General features: G+C 37.7%; 2 protein-coding genes across 2 annotated transcripts; both read left to right on the top strand.

The window, feature by feature from the left end:
- Positions 1-287: 287 nt before the first annotated feature.
- Positions 288-8,542, top strand: tspan6 (tetraspanin 6). The gene is made up of 9 exons (XM_008420661.1): positions 288-373; positions 482-588; positions 4,816-5,004; positions 5,085-5,159; positions 5,231-5,326; positions 5,714-5,869; positions 5,946-6,029; positions 7,885-7,969; positions 8,049-8,542. The coding sequence occupies exons 2-8, from the start codon at positions 502-504 to the stop codon at positions 7,951-7,953; spliced, it is 756 nt and encodes a 251-aa protein (XP_008418883.1). The 5' UTR covers positions 288-373; positions 482-501; the 3' UTR covers positions 7,954-7,969; positions 8,049-8,542.
- A 3,509-nt stretch (positions 8,543-12,051) lies between these two features.
- On the top strand, positions 12,052-13,690 carry mid1ip1l (MID1 interacting protein 1, like). Its single transcript, XM_008420662.2, has 2 exons — positions 12,052-12,428; positions 12,590-13,690. Exon 2 carries the CDS (start codon positions 12,637-12,639, stop codon positions 13,153-13,155), a length of 519 nt encoding a protein of 172 aa, XP_008418884.1. The 5' UTR covers positions 12,052-12,428; positions 12,590-12,636; the 3' UTR covers positions 13,156-13,690.
- Positions 13,691-16,860: the final 3,170 nt, after the last annotated feature.

The raw sequence follows: 16,860 nt of genomic DNA, 5'->3' as shown, positions 1-16,860 counted from the left end.
GATTAACATTAACAACAAACATAGTTATTATAATGTTAATGATATTTTTAATAATAATTACAAATATCAAACAATCCAAGGAATGTGCAAAAAATAGCACAATGTGTAATAAGCATTTTATTTTATTTTAAAATGATATATAAATAATATAATAATATATAATAAAATAACATATTTACTTTAAAAATCCGAATGATGCTATATTTTTATAAGGATCAACAGGATTTTCACTAACAAGTTTTCCTTAAAAGAATCCTCCTTCGTTCAGTGCTTTTATTTTGTTAGCTGCTTCCTGTTTGAGGCGTTTAAAGGGTGGCTGCTGCTACCTTGACGTATGAAAAGCCGTTTGTCCCTTCAGGAAAGTGATTCTTGGGTTAGTGACGACACTTCCCCCCTCTTGCTGAATCTTTGAAGTTTTCCCCCACAATCTCAGCGTCGGGAAGCAGAAAGGGAAACTTTTTTTGTATCTCTTATTTTCCAGCTGTGAACCTAAACTCCAGCATGTCGCCTCCGTCTCGGCGGCTTCAGACGAAGCCAGTGATCACCTGCCTGAAGACTTTCCTCATTTCTTACAGCCTCATTTTCTGGGTGAGTGGCTGGATGAGTAATGGGGTCTGGGATAAAGGAGCAACAATGGGGCTCAAAGCGGCTACCGAGGCTAATGACAGAAAGTCGGAGGGGGGTAAAAAAGAAATCACTGCACGAGCCAAACATGTCGAACAAAAACAAACGAAACGTTTTAGTCGGTTTTGTTCAGCCACTTGTTGGAAACTCTTCGGCCGTTGGGGAGAAACCGAAGCGACCGTTAGGTTCTGCGTTTCCAACCGTTGGGGCGGGGAGAGAGGGGGGGGGGGGATCTCGACCGACTGTGATTAGCCTTTACCAACCGAAAGAAACGAGCTGTAGGCATGCTGCTGATGTGATTTAACACGACTAAACATTATGATCTCCGTATTGTTCAAATGCTCAGCTGAATCGCACACAACGCGAGGCGGCAACACTCGAATAATCAATCGAATAAAGAGTCAGATTACATAGCTTCGTGTCAGAAACGACTTAACGCCATTTATTTTTTTACTGAACTCCAAAATGCAAGACGTAAAACTCTCCAATGTTCTAAATATTTGAAGAAAATATAAGTTTACCCTTACTGTGAACGGTTGGCAAAGTATTGAAAATGATGGCTGACTACACTTGGCTCACAGTTTTATGGTGGGTAGTCCTGTTGGAATACAATGTGAGGAAGTAGTTAAAATGATGCCTTTGCAATGCTCTATAAAATATGTCTTAAGGAAAATGTTTCTAGAGGTTCATCCTTCTTTGTGTTTATAGTCTGTCTCATGTAGAAGTATCTGCCTTAAATTTATGTTGAATTTACTGTTTCCATCCATTGTCATCATCTTAATCTGGAAGCAGAGGTTGCTCCTACAAGCCTAACTTTTCAATATTCTTAAATTTTGATAAAGAATGGATAAGTCTAGTCGAGTCTTGAAGGGTTGGCAGTTTTTACATGAAATAGTTCGCGAACCACACCGTCCTCATCTTTTCATCAAGTTTACATCAATTTAGATGGTGAAAATATTAAATAGAAAAACAAATTCCCAAAATGTACATGTTGTGGTGCTTTTAAATAAATAAAATCTTCAAATGATGCTGAGATGATAGATTTAGGGTAAAAGGTACAGTAATTAAAACTGATGGATGCTAACGTTTCCAGGTGAATAAAAAACGGCACGTATTAAACTATCAAATTAGGTGTTTTTTGTTTAGTTTTTAATAAACGATGGTAGCTGAACACATGAACTAATCGGGGCCTGAAATCCACTGCGGGGTTCAGCGTTTCATAAATCATATAATCGATTCCTGCAAATCTGTTTTTTATATTGTGGGAAATTCCCGCCGTATAAGAGCTGCATTCAAGCTCCAAGTAATTCCCCTGTTTTTAAAAGGTGAATTTCAGACACTATAAAATATGCCTTAAGGAAAATGTTTCTACATTTTATTTATGTAGATTTATTTTAAACAACCATCTATTTATGGTTGTTTAAAATAAATCCAATGAAAGAGCAGGGTGTGGGCTATTTCAGACTAAAACTACAGTACAGACTGGGAAAATGGGCGAGGAAGTTTACCTTGCATGCAAAATCATAAATCAAACTTTTATTGACTTAGAGTAGTTGTCCATTTTAAAGCTTGCTCACATTGATGCTTGGTGCTGGTCTGAATAAATTATTTATGAAACTGATCATTTATTTTTACCTAATTCCCAAATAATATGAAAAACAAGTATAAAAAATATTTAGGCAAGGAATTAAGTGTAAAAAATAAGAAATTTTATATTGGAAATTTAAGTAAAATGGGCAAAATAACATGGTTTGACAATAACAAAGCTAAAGAGTTTTCAGATTTTTGATTGAAGATGTAAAATATGCTTTACATGTTTAGTAAGGTAACTGATTAATTGGTCCATTAATTAGTTGGCTGCAAAACATCAAAATGTTTTTTGATGGGATAACACTGAGCACCAAGATGCAGAGACAGGAGCTTATTTTCAGAATATTTCTTCTCTAGAAACATCTTGAAACATTTTAAGATGTTTACTTGATTTACACAAGTCTTACAGGTTAAATACCACTCAGTATGTTTACTGGTTTTGTCATGAAGCGTCAAGATAAAAATTTATTCTGAAAATTTGCTATCAAAACCATGAAGTTTGCGTGTGTGTGTGTGTGTACGCGCGCGAGTCCTTTTTTATTTAAGGTGACTCGAGTCTTAAGATTCAGTACAAACATCTATCCATAACTTTGTATTCTCATCCAAAGTCATGCTGTGCACAAATAAAAGAAAGTCAGATTGTTCTTAAACTTAAACCTATAAAGATCAGAGGGAAAGCCTTTAAGCTCCTTAAACATCTTTACTGTTTTCCCACCAAGAAAATCTGAAAAATAAAGGGATTCTAAAGAGAAAAGGACGACCTTTTTTATTAAGGCTGATAACAGAAGACGAGTTTTATTTTTATGATGGCCTCTAAAATCTTTTCAGGTGGAAAAGAATCTGAATCGTAAATTAGGGAAAATGGACGCTGGATTTCAGTACGAGAGGCTTAACCCATTTTCAAAACTTGAGTACAGTGTTATCAGGATTTAGGCTTTTTGTTTTCCTCAGGCCAGAACAGCTTAGCAACATTAACCAACCTTTGGGCCTAATTATTGCATGTTTTAATAAAAAATTTAAAAAAAGACAAATTCTGGTTCCGTTTGCTAGTGGAAGCTGAATAAGGAATAAACATGAATATTTTCCCATCGTCAAAGTAGGTTGGTTTGAAAACATCACGGCCAAAAGCAACAGTAACAGTACAGGCTAAAAGTGTAGGAAAATCAGAGCCTGTTTTTGCTCTTGGTGTTAATCTTTGTGCAGATCAAACAAGCAGCTGCTGCTGGCCGAGTTCAGGGCTTTTATCCTGCCATTTATTGCTGCTGGCTGTTTTCAGCAGCTCACTAACGACTCGCCGCTTTAAAGAAGGAAACATTTAGCTGATTCAACCCCAGGCGGAGGTCAGCGCCTGTCCCAGGTGTGTGCGTCTATTTCTGACCCACAGCGCTCTAATCAGACACCTTGCAGTTCAGGTGACCTTATCCTTTTTCTTTCTGCTCTGAGAAATCCAATCCTGCTTCTGTTTTTTTACTGCGTTTGTTCCCGTGGGAACGGTGTTGATTTGGTAGAGGAAATCAATGTTGGAAATGGCTTTTTGTTTTTTCCAGCCTGGATTCTGTTCTCTACGGTTAATAAAAGGACCCAACGTGTCCCTGTCGGGCTGGATGAGCGCCTCGGTCGACATAAATGAATCAAGTTGTGCTTGTGGCTCAGAAAAAAACACATTTCTGGAGCAAAGTCAAAACGCCGCTCGCCTGATCCGCCATGTTAACCAGACAGCTGCTCAGTATTCTGTCAGATGTCTGAAATTCATTCAAATCTACACTTCTAATCGTGTGCCATGTTCAAATTTTAGACCCTGTCACCTGAAAATAATTATTCTGTTTAATAAAGATGAGAAGGGTCCAATTTTTTTCCTCGATTTCCTATCAAGTAATGTAAAAAAAAAAACAGGTCATTTTAAAACAAACTATGATATATTAACAGCATATGTGAAAACCTCAAAGAACTACCAATCAATTAATTGTGATGAATTGATTATTGAATTAATCAACTAATTTAGTGATTGATTAACCATTAACTGGCGTATACAGACTCAAACACACTCCCAGCAGTAATTATGTCAGAACTGAACAAAAATATAAACATTTTGTCTGTATGTCCTATTCAGATCTACTCTAATTACATTTTTAGCTTCACTTGGTTCAGAATTTTTTCAAGTTCTGAAAAACAGTCAACTTTTGCTGTCCAATTAATAACTAGTTAATCCAAAATATAATCAATAGATCAGCCATACATTATATTGATAAGCTGATCAGAAAGAACTGAGCTTTTCACTGGTTCATGTCAGAAATATCGTTGGATGCAGACGATCAATCTTATGCTAACCGGATATTTTAATTGTTGCATTTTGGGCAATAAAAAAACTTTTTTTTTCAATTAATTAATTGCAGCCCTAAGTCATTGCATCTCCACTGAAAAACAAGTTGCCATCATGTCATTATTTTATTTATTTACTTTCCTCTGACTGTTAATTCCAGAGCTTTAAAATATTTGATGAAAATAGAACAAGATGCCAAACATGGCTGGATTTTTGCAGATAAAATAATTGCTGACGTTGTTTCCGCTGCGTTAAAATGTCGTCATCGTCGTCTCGCTCAGTTCACAGGTGTGATCCTGCTGGCTGTCGGGGTTTGGGGGAAGGTCAGCCTGGAGGCCTACTTCTCCCTCGTCGCTGAGAACAGCACCAACGCGCCGTACGTCCTGATCGGGACCGGAGCCATCATTGTTGTCTTCGGGCTGTTTGGCTGCTTCGCCACATGCCGAGGAAGCCCATGGATGCTCAAACTGGTGAGCCAGGAAGTGGAAGGGAAACATTCCCTCTGCAGACCGCTGCGCTCAGCTTACCCACGTTCCCCTCTGTTTTTCAGTACGCCATGTTTCTGACTCTGGTCTTCCTGGCCGAGCTGATAGCAGGAGTTTCAGGTTTCATCTTCCGTCACGAGGTAAATCACTGAAACTGTGGAGTCGTTCATGTTCAGCTGTGAAACTGCTTGACGTGTTTTGAATCCATCAGATCAAGGATAAAATCGGCAAGGCTTACGAGAGCGCAGTGGAGACGTACAACGGCACAGATGACAAGAGCAAAGCAGTCGACACCCTGCAGAAAAAGGTTGGTGCTGCTCCTCAAACTTTGAATTTTTATGTGTTTCATGAAGGAGATAATTCAGATTAACGAACACTAACATGTACGTATGCTGGATTTAGCCAGAGAGGCTAATTTTCGTCTGTAGTCCTTTAGCAGATTGATGGAAGAGATTAAAAGATTACAATTAACATAACATCCATCAATCAGTCCAGTTTATCACCACATTTCAGAAACAAGCTTTTCAATTTGCTTCACATCAGGAAAATAGAACAAAGTCAGCAACTGAAACATTACAGTCGTTGCACATCAAGATGTTTCTTAGTGTTTCATTTAGTAAAGTGTTTTATTCATGATAAAGCAGCTTCTGTTGCATAAAGTTATTTTTTTTCTTTTTTTTTCTGCTTTTTCCAGCTGCATTGCTGCGGCATGAAGAATTTCTCTGACTGGGGGAAAACGCACTACTTTGAAACTCACGGGATTCCTGAGAGCTGCTGCAAAACCAGCAGCAACTGCACTAAAGAGAACCTGAAAAACCTGGGAAGCGCTGGCACAGTGGTGTTCCCTCAGGTGAGTTACGACCAGCTGCAGTCACGATGTTTACTGGAAGCTTTAGATTTATTCTGTCTGCTTTTCTTTTTGTCAGGGCTGCTTTTCACTGGTGACCAGCATGTTGGAGTCCAACCTAGGAGTTATTGCCGGCGTCTCCTTTGGGATTGCTTTCTTCCAGGTTTGTTGCTTTTCCTCCCTCATGTTAAACAGTGTCAAGCTTTTTGTTTCCCCAAATGTGAGATAAAAGCCGCATGTTGCAGTTATGATCATCTTCCTTCCACAGTCATCCTTGGTTATCATTAGTAAGGGTTTTTAATTATAACAAATTTCATTAGTGGCCACAAAACCTGAATATCCAGACCTTAAAAACATAAAAACTCCTGAAACTGTTTCGTGTAATTAGCCTCAGGGGTGAAAGCTTCCCGATTTCCTTTATATACATTATTTAAGGGAGCGACTGTTGCATAATTAAATGTTCAAGTTGAACCTGTTTTAAGTGCAACATGTTAAGATTGTCTGGCTCTGCATGATGCAGTCAGTGTTCAAAGTTTATTTCTATTGAACGAGTCGACTAAAAGATTGGACTTATCTTTTATTGCCACACACCTGGAGCATGTTTTCCTGTTTCTAATTTTTTTTCCTTTAAAAAATTCTCTGCCTCAGCAGTGTGTGAGGACGACGCAGTTGGATCATTTTTTACAACTTTTCCTTCTCAGTTTCAGCCAAACGATGCCAAAGAGTCGCAGCTTTAACAGTAGAACACAAACCCAGGCAGAACAGGAGAAATGTTGTGTAAATGAAGCAGTTTGGGCCCCAAACTCCACCCTAGGAGGATTAAAAACACTCTAAAACTCTGGCAGTGTTCCGATTTCTGCTTCAGTTTTCTCAGCATTGTTCCAGAACAATTTCATCCAGCTCAGCCATTTCTTGTGTGCATTTCCTCATCAGGGATCCTTAATGGAGATTACATCCTCGGATGCTAATTAGTTCTTTGATCAGCCATTTTAAACAGCGAAACCAGATCAAAACGGCGTTAATCTCGCATTGTTTCATGGCTAAAAACACAAACTGGGAGGAAATTTGAGGCAAAATGAGTTTTAAATGAGCTGCGTTGATCTGACTTCCAGCAGCCAGAAACATGGAGAGTCAGATCTTAGATTGGGATTACAGTCACCTTTTAAAGGTATAATTAGATTATTTTGTAGCAATTAAGCTCTCAATATGAATTAAAACCAGTTTTAACTCAGATGAAGTTTAGAGTAATTCACACATTTTTAATAACTGAAGCTGAATTCAAACTTAAAATCTGTGACTGTCTTCCATGTTAATCTGACTTGGCTGAATATTCAGATGCATGAAATTCATAAAAATATAAGCTTTTTAATACTGTGCCATTATCACATTTTATATTCTACTGCTTGAAAATAATTATTGGGTACAGAAAAGATCATTTTCATTTGATTGTGTTTAATTAATGATCAGATGATCAAATACTGAAACATTTAAAAAACTAACTGGATGAAGACAAGCGAACCAGTTCATCATCATCGAACCAGTTCATCATCATCGAACCAGTTCATCATCATCGAACCAGTTCATCATCATCGAACCAGTTCCACATTAAATGAATGGAGAGGAGCATTTCTAACATTTAAAACAAAATGGCTTCTTTCTTCAGACCTGTTTGCATTGAGACAGTTAAACATTTCTAGACGTAGTCATAAATCTGATTACATTTTTTAATCGATTGATGGTTCTGGTTTGAAGTGAAACTAATTAAAGCTTACTTGCTCCGTCCCGGTCCAGAATTAGGCCAGTAACGGCAGCGGTGTTATCAGGTTAAATGTGCTGACAGTCGCTCATCTGGTTGTAAATTTACAGCAGGGTCAAAGTTGAACGTCGTTCCAAGAACACAGCAGGTCATAATATTAACCCGGGTCTCTGTGAAAGTTATGAATCTGAAGCTTTCAGTGTATTATGAGCTGCAGGAGCCAGATAAATGTTTTGTCTGATTTATTTATTCCCCCCTTCAGGTCATTGGGATTTTCCTGGCCTGCTGCTTGTCTCGTTACATAACCAACAACCAGTATGAGATGGTCTAGCAGTCACCTGTCACAGGTACGGCTTTATTGGCTTCACTTCCTCTTTCTGTTGACCACGCTGCCCTCGTTTATCTGTTTGTCGTCTCTGTTTGCAGGTGACTGCTGGGCAGCTGCAAACTGAGCTCAGATTTTAATGTTGTATAAATGTCCTAGTTTCAGTTTTAGGGAGCAAAACTGGCAGCTTCTGCTTTTACTGTCTCACCAGCAGAGCGAACGCGTTACAGGGACGACACCTGACCAAAACAAAGGGACCTACATGTTTCTGTTACTCACTCCAGTTTGGCTGTCATTATGTAGTTAACTTAATATTTGTGTTTTCTGTCCTTCAACTGCCTTGTTTTTCACTAATAAGCTTGATCTAGTGTATAGAAAATCTTCAGCGCCACTTGTGTCTTTACATGTGAATCTAATGGGAGACGGAGAGATCGCTGCTGTGGATGAATTATGTGGAAGAGAAACGGTGTGTGGGCCAGTGCTGATGAACAGCAGCCATTATGTGCCAGTCCAGCCGCTTCGATGACTCTGTGTTCAGTGTTGATGTTCTTTGGATGCATGTGGAAAAAATAAAGATGAAATCTGGTATCTTTGACCGGCCGTGGTGTCTGGATGTGTCTGCTCAGCCGTTTTCCTCCCGACGTTGTGATAAAAACAAAAAAAACTCAAATGAGTTTAGTTTGAGCTCATTAGTTGGTGGAGAACTTGAATATTTCCACCAACTCAACCTGTCTCTATTATTAGAAACACTTTTTATACATAATTCCTAAGAAAAAAAAATAATGTGCTCCTTTCATTCATATTTCAAATGTCTTTTAGAGGTGAGTATTTATTGTATCGTTAATTATTTGTGAAAATTATTCATCAATGTCACAATAATGTTGACTTAAAATGTTAGTTTTACTATTTCCTCCTGTTAAATGTGTCGTTTAGTGATGTAAATCCCACTTCCTTTTGTATTTGGTGTCCTAAAGACCAACATAATCTAATTCCATTTGTTTGTGGCGTTACGAATACTTTAGTGTTAAACTACCTAAAAAAGTAGTTTCTTTTTTTTTTTTTTAGCATTTGTATTGTAAATTACAATAGTACCACAACATACTGTGATGTACGCATCACCCGCCCTTAGTCTTAATTGTGAGTGTAATTAAAGTCTCAATTTCTTGTTTTTGTCCACAAACTTGGTGAATAAAGTCGATTTTGAAGAACATTTAAGTTTGGACTTAACTGCTTCTGAGGTTAGAATAAAATATATAACAAATTATTTTATAAAGTAGTTAAAGGGTTTTGTTTTTCAAAAAATGCAACTATAATTTTTAGCAGACCTATTTTAAAATATCTACTGAGGTTAAGAAAAATATTAAGGAATAATTACCCCCATTTTCTGATTAATTTGCATTCATCTTAAAAATTTCACTGACCTAAATGTAATTTATCCTTTTGAGCGTTTTTAATTTAGTTTAAGACTTTTGAGCAACTTTTCTTAGTTTGTTTTTTCGGGTGTGTCAAACTTCTTCAGATCTGCGTTTTTCAGTCCTGCCCTGCTTGTTTTAGATGTTTCTCTGCTTCATCACCTCACCTGAGTCAGCTGTGTTACAAAAACATGTAAAACATTCAGGGCCGGGTTGGAGAAACGCTGTCTGACATAATGTGTTCTCGTTTGAGGAGTTGAAATACTTTTTTTTTTTTTAAAACATAAGTTATAATAAGCCAAAAGAAAGCATCAAAACTCTGCCAAATAAAGCTTTTGATGTGTTTTTAAGGTTTAAAACTCAAAAATGCACAGAATGCTATGGAAAAATTAGCTTTTTTAAAAATGAAACTTTGTTTTTGTGAATATTAAATTGCCTTTATTTCCAGTGAAACATAATCTGACCTTGTCATGAAGTAAGGGAAATCCCTGTGCCTGTGTTTTCGGTTTACTCTCGGATGCTCAGTACATTGGAGATTCCCATCTGTGTTTGCTGGCAAAATAAACACAAGATCCAACGTGAGCAGAGACTCCAGACCGGCAGAAAACAGCAAAGATACGTTAAAAGTTTCTGTTTTGCAAACATTTATATCCATCATTTAAACACAGATTTATTATTTTATTGCTTTGTTTTTGCAGAGACAGGAGAGGAGCTGGTCAAATAAAATTGATGCACAAAAATTTATATATATAAAAAAAGACTGATTTAAATTAAATGAACTAAAATTCAGCTATTTTAATTTATACTTCATTAGTTGGAGTGTTTTTGTCAAATATTAGTAAAATTTATGGTATTTTTTAACCTGCATTTCCTGTTCTGTCGACTTGAATTCTTCCATGTTGGCAAAACAAACTCGGTCTCAGAGGCACATTGCTGAACCTGCAGATACCTGAGAGTTGGTGGATATTTGCAAAAAAAATAAAAAAGTCCAGTGGCTGCTGTGCAAATATAGTTCTTATTAACCATTTAACAGCTGAAACATGTCAATATACTAGGATATTGCTGAAATTACTTCATTTATCTAATCTCATTTATATTCCTCTCAACCCTGCAGTCATCCCAGTATTGTGTGAAACCCTTTCTACCACATTCTTCCTTCCACTAAACTTTCCAACAATATTCCTGGAAACAGCGTTCTCTGATCAGCCAGCTATTGTAGCTGTAACTTGACCTTGCAGTGTCTTGTGGAGAGTATCAGTGACTGTCTGCTGGACACCTGACCCAGATGGTTGAGTTAATCAGAACGTTTCTATATTGTAATTTATATACATCTTAAAATCTCCTGAGGAGCTGAAGTTTGGGTTTTCACCAGCTGTGAGTCAGAATGTTGAAAAAGAACACTAATAAACACAAATTAATTGCTGAAAAAAAGAACTTTAAATTATATTGCCCACTATTTATTGATTATAACTACATAATTAGTATGAAGTTATAACTATATGTGCAATACAACTATTTTACAAACTCATGTAGTATAAATACTGCTGCTATGTATTTGTACTTTTTCATGTTTCTGCTGTATATTTTATTATATTTTTCATAGTTTCTCTGTTACATTTCTTGCTAAACCACCTTTTTTTGCCCATATTGCTCCTGGAAACAAAATGTAATTATTATTATTATTATAATTATTATTATAATAATAGCCGTATTATTATTATTATTATTATTATTATTATTATTATTATTATTATTATTATAATAATTCAATATAACATAGTAATAATTTATGCTGCCTCAGGACTTCTTTGAAATATAAATGTTTAATCTCAAATAGTTTTTTTTTGTGGAAAAAATAAAGGTTGAATTAAAAAACATTTGATTAAATTATTAATTTAATTTAATAAATGTGTATTACAATTCAAGATTTAGAACTTCATTAGTTTTACTTGAGAATTTTTAAAGATTTTATTGTATTTATTTATAAATTGAATGGACTACCTTTTGTCTTGAAATAAAGACTTTCAATTATTTACGTTTTTACTTTTATTACAATAATTGACACCGTTTTTTCTATATTTTCCAAATGGCAAAAACGGCTGAAACTTTTAGTTTGTAGTTTAAATCTTTCCACCTAATATTGACTGAACATGTAAAGCATACGAGTAAAATGAGAAACACATTTTAAACTCTTTAATGTAGACGTAATGGCAAGTAAAAAACAACACTCGGTTCATAATTTAATGTTACTCTGTTCCAGGCATGCCCAGAGCTGCACTATGCCACACCTGATCATTAATTAATGTAATTAAACACACCTGAGTTGCTCCTGCTGCTGCTGGGACTTTAATATAAACTCAGGCCTGTCTACCGGGGTTTCTGGAGCCGTTAAGGTCTAAAGCCTTCAGGTAAGACCAGGGTTTCCTCTAGCAGGTGGAATAGATGTGTGTTTTAACCTGTGTTAAGTGGGTTACAGATTGTGACCTATAAGTTTAAATTGGGAGTTATTTCAGTTCATGGGAGGTTAAAGTTGAAGCTACGTGGCTCAGCCAGCAGGGGGCAGTGTTGGGTAAAGCTCCCAATGCGGAGATAAGAGCGAATCCTGGGGGGGAAATATCCTAAAACTCGATTAATCTTATGTAATCCAAACCTTTCAGTGCTTCCCGCTAGTCTAACCTGACAGACGAGTATTATTTAGGTGTCTTCAGGATGTAATGGCCTGGCAGTACGGAGAGGGACGTAACCAGGCAGCGGATAATAGAGGAACAAACACGGCTAACTGACGGCGATAATCTCCTCTCTGATTGGTCAGCCGCGGATCAGAAGCTACTAAACTCCGCCCACATTCTCCCAGCACTCCAATTGGCTGTGAGGAGAAATAAAACGGGGCGGGGTTTGATTTGTTTTATTTTTTCCAGCCGGTGCTTCGGTTATAAAACCGGGGCTAACGCTTCCAGACAGCTGAGGAAACGGTCACATTTCCTTCCGGGCGGTTTCTGTCCGGCTTTTGGTGAGACTAACAACCAAAACGGCCAACAAAGATTCTCCTCAGGGTTTCTGGAGCTTCAGGTGAGTCTGAGTCCTCTCCATTTTCTGCTTAATGTGAGTGTTATTGATAAAGAAAATAATTCAAGGTCATGGGGATTTGCTTCACTGCAGGAATATTCAGGAAATGACTTGTCAGCTTTATGTGCTTCAGATTTCAAATTATTCTACTTTCTATTTTGCAGGTTTAACCCCAGTTTAACCAGTCTGCAGCTAAGCCTATAAATCCCTCATGATGATGCAGATCAGCATCGACCCGGCCAGCAACAAGCACTCTCTCCTCAACGTCATGCACCGCTTCATAGCAGCTGCCAACAACATGGACGAGACCATCATGGTGCCCAGCCTGCTCAGAGACGTTCCCTTGGAGGAGCAGGCCAACAATAACAATAACAACGACGACGACGATGATGTGGCGGAGACCCAGGTGGCCAGCAACAAGCAGAGGGACATGTACGAACACTACCTGCTTCTCAAGTCCATCAAGAACGACATGGAGTGGGGTCTGCTGAAGAGGGAGATGAGCAGCGGCGCCAGCTTCCTGGAAATCGCTGTGAAGCAGGAGGAAGAGGAGCAGCAGCAGCCATCAGTGAAGCGGGATCTGGCTGTGGAGGACAACGCTGACCTGGAGCATCAGTTTCATTATCACCTCAGAGGACTGTTTGGCGTGCTGTCCAAGCTCACGCTGCAGGCCGACCACCTCACCAACAGATACAAGAGAGAAATCGGAGGAGGGAACTTCATGAGATAAAAGTCTCTCTTGCACTGGACTGCTTTGACTTTTTGTAAGAAATCTTATCTGACCGGGGCGCTCTTTGTTTTCACTCCTCCTCTGCACTCCACCTGTCACCTGAAACCAGTGATGCCAGACCTCTCTATTCAGTGCTTGGTGGAGGTTTCCTCACTTTTCTTTTCTTTTTTTTTTTTTTTCCAGCCAGATGACGCACAGCTTTGGTTTCTACAGAACCTTACCAATCACCTTGTTTCAGGTTCAGACATGTTTGTGAATAAAAAGGTTCCTACCTGTAGGAGATGTTGAATGCTGGTTGTTCTGCCCGTCCTCCTTCTTTAATTTATCTTAAAGCTGAGCTGAAGGGCTCTTAACTGTACAAAGTTTAATTCCTTACACTTGTTGGTGTGCCTTGGCGTCACACTTACTTCTACTGCTGCCCTGATCAGGTCATTGTGACGTTTTAACAGCTCAATGTTTGTCCTTGTATTTCAAAATCAGTTTTATATTGATGCATAAATTGTGTACAGCTGAAATAAATGGCAATGTTTTACAATGGTTTCCTTCTTATTGCTGTACAAATGGGATCATTGCTTGGCTTTTCCTTTTAGAAACTGTCGTGTTTAAAAAAAGCTTTTAATATGACCAGTCAAGTTTATCTGTACAGCACATTTCAGCATCAATGCAGTTCAAGGTGCTTTACATCACAAAAATACAAAGAACATGCAACTAAGGACCAGTAAACATTTTGCCAAGTGCTCTCATGCAACATCAAATGTTAGTCAATTTAGTTATAATGGTTTGAAAGCAACAGGAACTCTGTGCTTCAGCTGTTTTACAGTAAATCTGGAAGTTTGTTCCAGATTTGGGGCTACACAGTAGGTAGAGCTGTTGCCTTGCAGCAAGAAGGTTCTGGGTTTGATTCCCGGCCCGAGGCCTTTCTGCATGGAGTTTGCATGTTCTCCCTGTGCATGGTGGTGACCTGTCCAGGGTGAACCCTGCCTCTCGCCTGGAACTTTAGAAGAGGCACCAGCAACCCTCCTGACCCCACTAGGGACCAGGGTGTATAGAAAATGGATGTTCCAGATTTGTGGTGCATAGAAGCTGAATGCTGCTTCTCCATGTTTGTTTATATTTGCTAAATTTAGTTCAGTGCCATTATAAACTACTAGTTCCTACTGTAGTTGGAAGGATTCTTTGCAAAAAAAAGAGTTTTAAAGATATTATACTGCAATATTTGTGCCTTTACTGACAGTTGAAGGTGGCCATTTTGGATTTGTGAGGAGACCCAACCTTTCCACTTGGGATTCTAAATTTAGTTTTTCATTTCTGTTTTAAGACTTGATAAAAATTGCTTTCTAACTTGCATCTTCAATATTTATTTTAAAATGCGACTCTTAGTTTTGCATTGAATGTATTTAAAATTTCAAGCAGACTGGCTTTCTACACTGCAAAAACAATCTTACTAGGTATTTTCGTCTAGTTTCTAGTGCAAATATCTTAGTGCAGTAAAATAGGATGAAACTAACTTACATGAAACTTTTTAGGATATGAGTTTGTTTAAATTCAATTCCTTTAATCTTAAAGTTCTAGTTCCACTGGATTATTTCACTTATCAGGGATGTCCAAGTGGAATAATCTGCCAGTGGAACTAGAACTTTTTCATCAATATTAGGGAATTATTGACTTAAAACAAGCTCCTATAACTTGCTGAAAAGTTACTTGTAAACTTGGATATACATACTAAGGTAATTGTGCAAGAAAGACCAACATTTTCTTAGGATTTTGTGATTTTTTTTTTTTGCAGTGTAAAATATCAAATTGACCTAAAGGTGATGATAAATGCTGCATAAAAGAGTCATGGCTGCTTGCCAACTCAATCCAGTGACATTTACAAAGTCCACTAATCATCTCAAACCCTGGGAACAGGACCTAGTCATCACAGCTGATAAGATTTGGGTGAAACAAAAAGTACAATAGTGACGAAGCAAATTCAATAAACCTGATTAGAGATCAGACAGGTGTTTCTCTGAAGTTTGCCTTCAGCGGAGAACGAGGAGCATAAATTACCAGAGTTACCTCACACCTAAAGCACTTTACTTCAAAGATTCATTATTTTTTTATGTGACATATTCTTTAATAATTGCAACTTTGGTTAACATTTACTGGTTTAGTTTCATCTGATGTATGCAATAAAGAAAAATCACTCTAACAGAACCTGTTCAACAGCATGAAGCTCAAAAAACCCAACAGATTATGCTGAGAAACAAATTTGCTGACGTTTATCGGCCTTGAAAAGGTTACAAAATTATTTCAAAAGCTTTGGGACTCCAGCAAACAACAATGGGAGCCATTATACAGAAAGAATGGACAATCAATTCAGTAATAGTCACTGAGAAAAAGAGCACACGTGATTTTAACATAAATTTAAATCTTAATTATTAATACTTTGCATTCAACTTTTGCAGTTATTCAATTGACATATTGATGGATACAGTCATTTATTTCTGTAATGTTTTAGTTTACCAGGAAGTTCTCTGAGATAAAATCTCTTTTTGAAGGAAAGCATGGAAGTGTGGTATATAAAACACATTAAATGTATACAAATAAAACATAAAACTTCACTTATGTACAAAACCATGTAATAAATGACAGAAATAGAGGATAAAATCTGCTTAAAAGTGGATTAAGAATAGCAATATCACGAGTCAGTTAGTTTTAAAAAAGGTGATCTATTGTGATTCCTTGAACAGGTTAGGATAGGTTTATGGTCTACACAAAACATATTCGTTACTTTTCTTTGAACAAAATTATTCTTAAATAATGAGATTTCAGTCTGATCAGTTCTGTTTATTTTGAGCTTAATTCAGATTGAGCTGTTTTAGGACGTCTTTTCACTTTAAATCCAAATAAGCTGCGTGGCCACAGCCCCCAACTCAACGTTTATATTCACACTTGAGGATGGCTGCAAACTGATGCACAATTATACAACCATACATCTTTGAAAAGCAGAAGTAGAGCCTCCTGCACAACCAACAAGATCAGAGCAAGTGGTTTCAGGATGGTAAGTCAAGAATAAAACTCTTGGTGTGCTGTGGTGGCACAGGGGTTAAGCACAACCCACATATGGAGGCCTCTGTCCTTGGCACAGCTGTCGCAGGTTCGATTCCTGGCCTTGGCGACCTTTGCTGCATGTCTTCCCCCTTCTCTCATTATCCACTTTCCTGTCAATTAATTATCAAATAAAGGCCACAAGAGCCAAAAAGAGCCTCTTGTCTTTTCCAGCAGCCATCATACAACAGTAAAACCAGCTGACCAAACATGCTGGAATTCTGCTTGGGTTGCTAGGTAACATCGGAATATAACTTAACAATGAGGAGATTTTTGAAACTGTTAATTTTCTTGACACTAAAACACTTATTAACTCATTGCCCAAAAACAACTAGGTGTTTTTAAAAGATTGGGTTGTTTTTAGAAACAGTTGAGACGCAAATTGAAGTATACAAACGGGCCATGTATGAATTTTGCACAGAAGGTTCAGTTTAATGTACATTTATTTTAAACATCAGCAGCTCTGTTTAGCTACGCTTGGTGCTCAGTACGGGAACGACACACAAAAACAACACATTAAGCAGAATGGGTCCAGCCACATCTATCCATCAACAAGAGAAGCCCTCCCCTTAGCAACAGCTCCACCAATCCCGTCCTCGGATCCTCACCCCCCCC

This window comes from Poecilia reticulata, linkage group LG10 (genome assembly GCF_000633615.1).
Source record: "Poecilia reticulata strain Guanapo linkage group LG10, Guppy_female_1.0+MT, whole genome shotgun sequence".
NCBI classification, from domain to species: Eukaryota; Metazoa; Chordata; class Actinopteri; order Cyprinodontiformes; family Poeciliidae; genus Poecilia; species Poecilia reticulata.
Note: the sequence above shows the minus strand (reverse complement) of the source record. Positions and strands in the feature narration are given on the sequence as shown.

Excerpts from the sequence above, each read along its gene's own strand:
- tspan6 (XM_008420661.1), top strand. The coding sequence starts at position 502 with ATGTCGCCTCCGTCTCGGCGGCTTCAGACGAAGCCAGTGATCACCTGC. Across the intron at positions 5,160-5,230 it reads GTTTCATCTTCCGTCACGAG|ATCAAGGATAAAATCGGCAA; the intron begins GTAAATCACTGA and ends TGAATCCATCAG. Across the intron at positions 5,327-5,713 it reads TCGACACCCTGCAGAAAAAG|CTGCATTGCTGCGGCATGAA; the intron begins GTTGGTGCTGCT and ends TGCTTTTTCCAG.
- mid1ip1l (XM_008420662.2), top strand. The coding sequence starts at position 12,637 with ATGATGATGCAGATCAGCATCGACCCGGCCAGCAACAAGCACTCTCTC.